Source organism: Metopolophium dirhodum, unplaced genomic scaffold, assembly GCF_019925205.1.
Source record: "Metopolophium dirhodum isolate CAU unplaced genomic scaffold, ASM1992520v1 scaffold6, whole genome shotgun sequence".
Lineage (NCBI taxonomy): Eukaryota > Metazoa > Arthropoda > Insecta > Hemiptera > Aphididae > Metopolophium > Metopolophium dirhodum.
Window position 1 is genome coordinate 241,625 of NW_026869950.1, and position 2,396 is coordinate 244,020.

The 2,396-nt window shown below is 25.1% G+C and overlaps 1 protein-coding gene across 1 annotated transcript; it reads left to right on the top strand.

Annotated features, from left to right (window-relative positions):
* Positions 1-229: 229 nt before the first annotated feature.
* Positions 230-1,277, top strand: LOC132953526 (uncharacterized). Its single transcript, XM_061025912.1, has 3 exons — positions 230-467; positions 587-1,029; positions 1,209-1,277. The coding sequence occupies exons 1-3, from the start codon at positions 230-232 to the stop codon at positions 1,275-1,277; spliced, it is 750 nt and encodes a 249-aa protein (XP_060881895.1).
* The last annotated feature ends 1,119 nt before the right edge of the window (positions 1,278-2,396 follow it).

Below are 2,396 nucleotides of genomic sequence, written 5' to 3' on the forward strand. Positions count from 1 at the left end.
TAATTCTCATTTAAAAGCATACCAGGTTAATAATATTAATAACTTTAAGTATATTTTGAGCCCCAAGAACTGTAGTGGACCACCAATTAATACCAATAAGACATTTAAAGGGGATTCGATGATTCGATTAAAAGAATATTATTAATTGTTAATAATTATTAGTCTTTTTGTTTTGTTAAATTAAGTTTAATACTTATACCTAGTATTACCTACCTACAATTTCGTTAAAATGGAACAACACAGTAACGAGTTATTTGATGTAGACAGTGATGAAAGTATAATAAATGTATTAACAAACATGAATTATAATAGTGTTCACTCATTCCAACACACAAATAATAATTCTACTGACGAATTTCAAATTACCATTGAGCCTTCAGATGATAAATCTAATTATGAGGACAATTTTATGTTAAAAAAACTTCTCACAGATTGGAAACTTGAAATTGTATATCAAAGATGTTTAGGTAAGAACACCTAAAGAGAATAATTATAAATTAACTAGAAACTATAATTAGGTACCTATACTACTGGGTATCCTGAATAACTTAACGATAAAAAAATGATAATATTACTTTGTTTTCAGATCAGGAAATTGATGTTGAAACATTACAGTACATACAAAATCATCATATACCAATGTTATTGGAAGGTTTTAAACTTGGTGTCATGATAAGATTTGAGCATTATGTAAAGAAATATCAAAACCTTTCAAATAATCATAGTGATGTACCAGAAATAAATTCAAAAATTACTACAACAAATGAATTGCCTTGTACTTCAGTTCAACCTGAGGCTTTTTTTAAAAAAAAGGAAACTATTGAACTAGTACAAATGTTATCAAATAATACTCAAGGTTCTTTAATATTTGACTATTTTAAAAACCATAACATGTTAAATGACAGTTGCCGAAATTTACTGATTGAGATTATCATAAGTGATTTGATAAAGAAGGACTTGACTATGACAATAAAATTAGCAAATTATATTGCTGATGCTATTGTTACTGTTTTTCCATCTGAAATAAAGGTAAATATTTCCTTTAAATAAAACTCATAAATTACCTATTATTCCTACATTCACTATGGTTTTTGACACAAATTTTTTAAATGCATTTTGTTAATTCTTCAAACTATAAACCTATATAAAATTATATAGGTAGGTAATTTGTTATATCAATTCTTATTAGATTTATTTTATTTATATAGGATGTTTATTTTATCAAGGACTCAATAAAAAAAAGTCCCAAAGGAAAATTATACAGGGTGTCCCACTGAGATCTGACAAATGAAATAACTATTGTTCTAATTAATATTTTTAAAAAATTTCTTTTAAATATAATTCATAGACTATTGCGCTAAATTTTTAGTATACATTTTTTATTTTTTAATACTGAAAATAAAAAACTTAAAAACTGATAAAAAAAATTTCCAAAATATCCAAAATAGCCAATTTGTAAATCTGATTTTCAGAAAAATTTATATCGTAAAAACATTTATTTAAGTCAAGTGGCTGATTTTTTACCATTTTTTTAAATATCAATATTCTTGTTAAGTAATATACGATCTAGTTTATGTTAGAAACATTATAATTTCAAAAAATATAAATCAATTTCAAATTATTTTATATGAACATTTTGAAATAGGTGCATGTTAAAATCTAACTATTTTTTTTATTGTATTTATCATAATAATAAGTTGTGTACTAGTGTATAAACTATATTAATACAATGATACCCGCAATTATTGATTAAATAATTCATGTGCTTATTACCAGAAATGTATAATACTATTTTTACAATTAATTTTAGCGTTTATACTTTTAATTTTAAATAATCCGTTGGCAGAATACGGTTATTTCAAAACGCAGTAATAGAAAAATAGAAGACGCTTTTAGCGTTTACCGTTCACACTTGCCTGCGGTATTGCGTAATCGCGGTGGCAGACGAGTTATTACCCGTCCATAACCTGTTTAACACTAAAAAAATCGTCCCCACCCATAACCTACACAGTTATACAATATTATTCTATGACACAATAAATATAATGATAATAACAGAATATGTCCAATTTATAAAGACGTTGATTGTTTATTACTGACCACGGACTAAGAATAGAATAAATGGTAAATTATCTTGGGCCGTGTTCTTGATCAATAATATAAGATATTATAATCACAGATTTCTAAAGTTAGTGATTATAATTTATAACCTTAAAATAATAGTGATAAATGATAAGATACCATGTGGTTGTTGGTTGAAAATCTGATAACGCTCGTGTTCTTCATAATTTTTATATGACTGTTAAAACACTTAAAACAAAAAGTTAAACTAAATTTAAATACGCATCTAATTATTTCATTATTTCAATCAAGATGATATTTTTAAGTCATTGTAA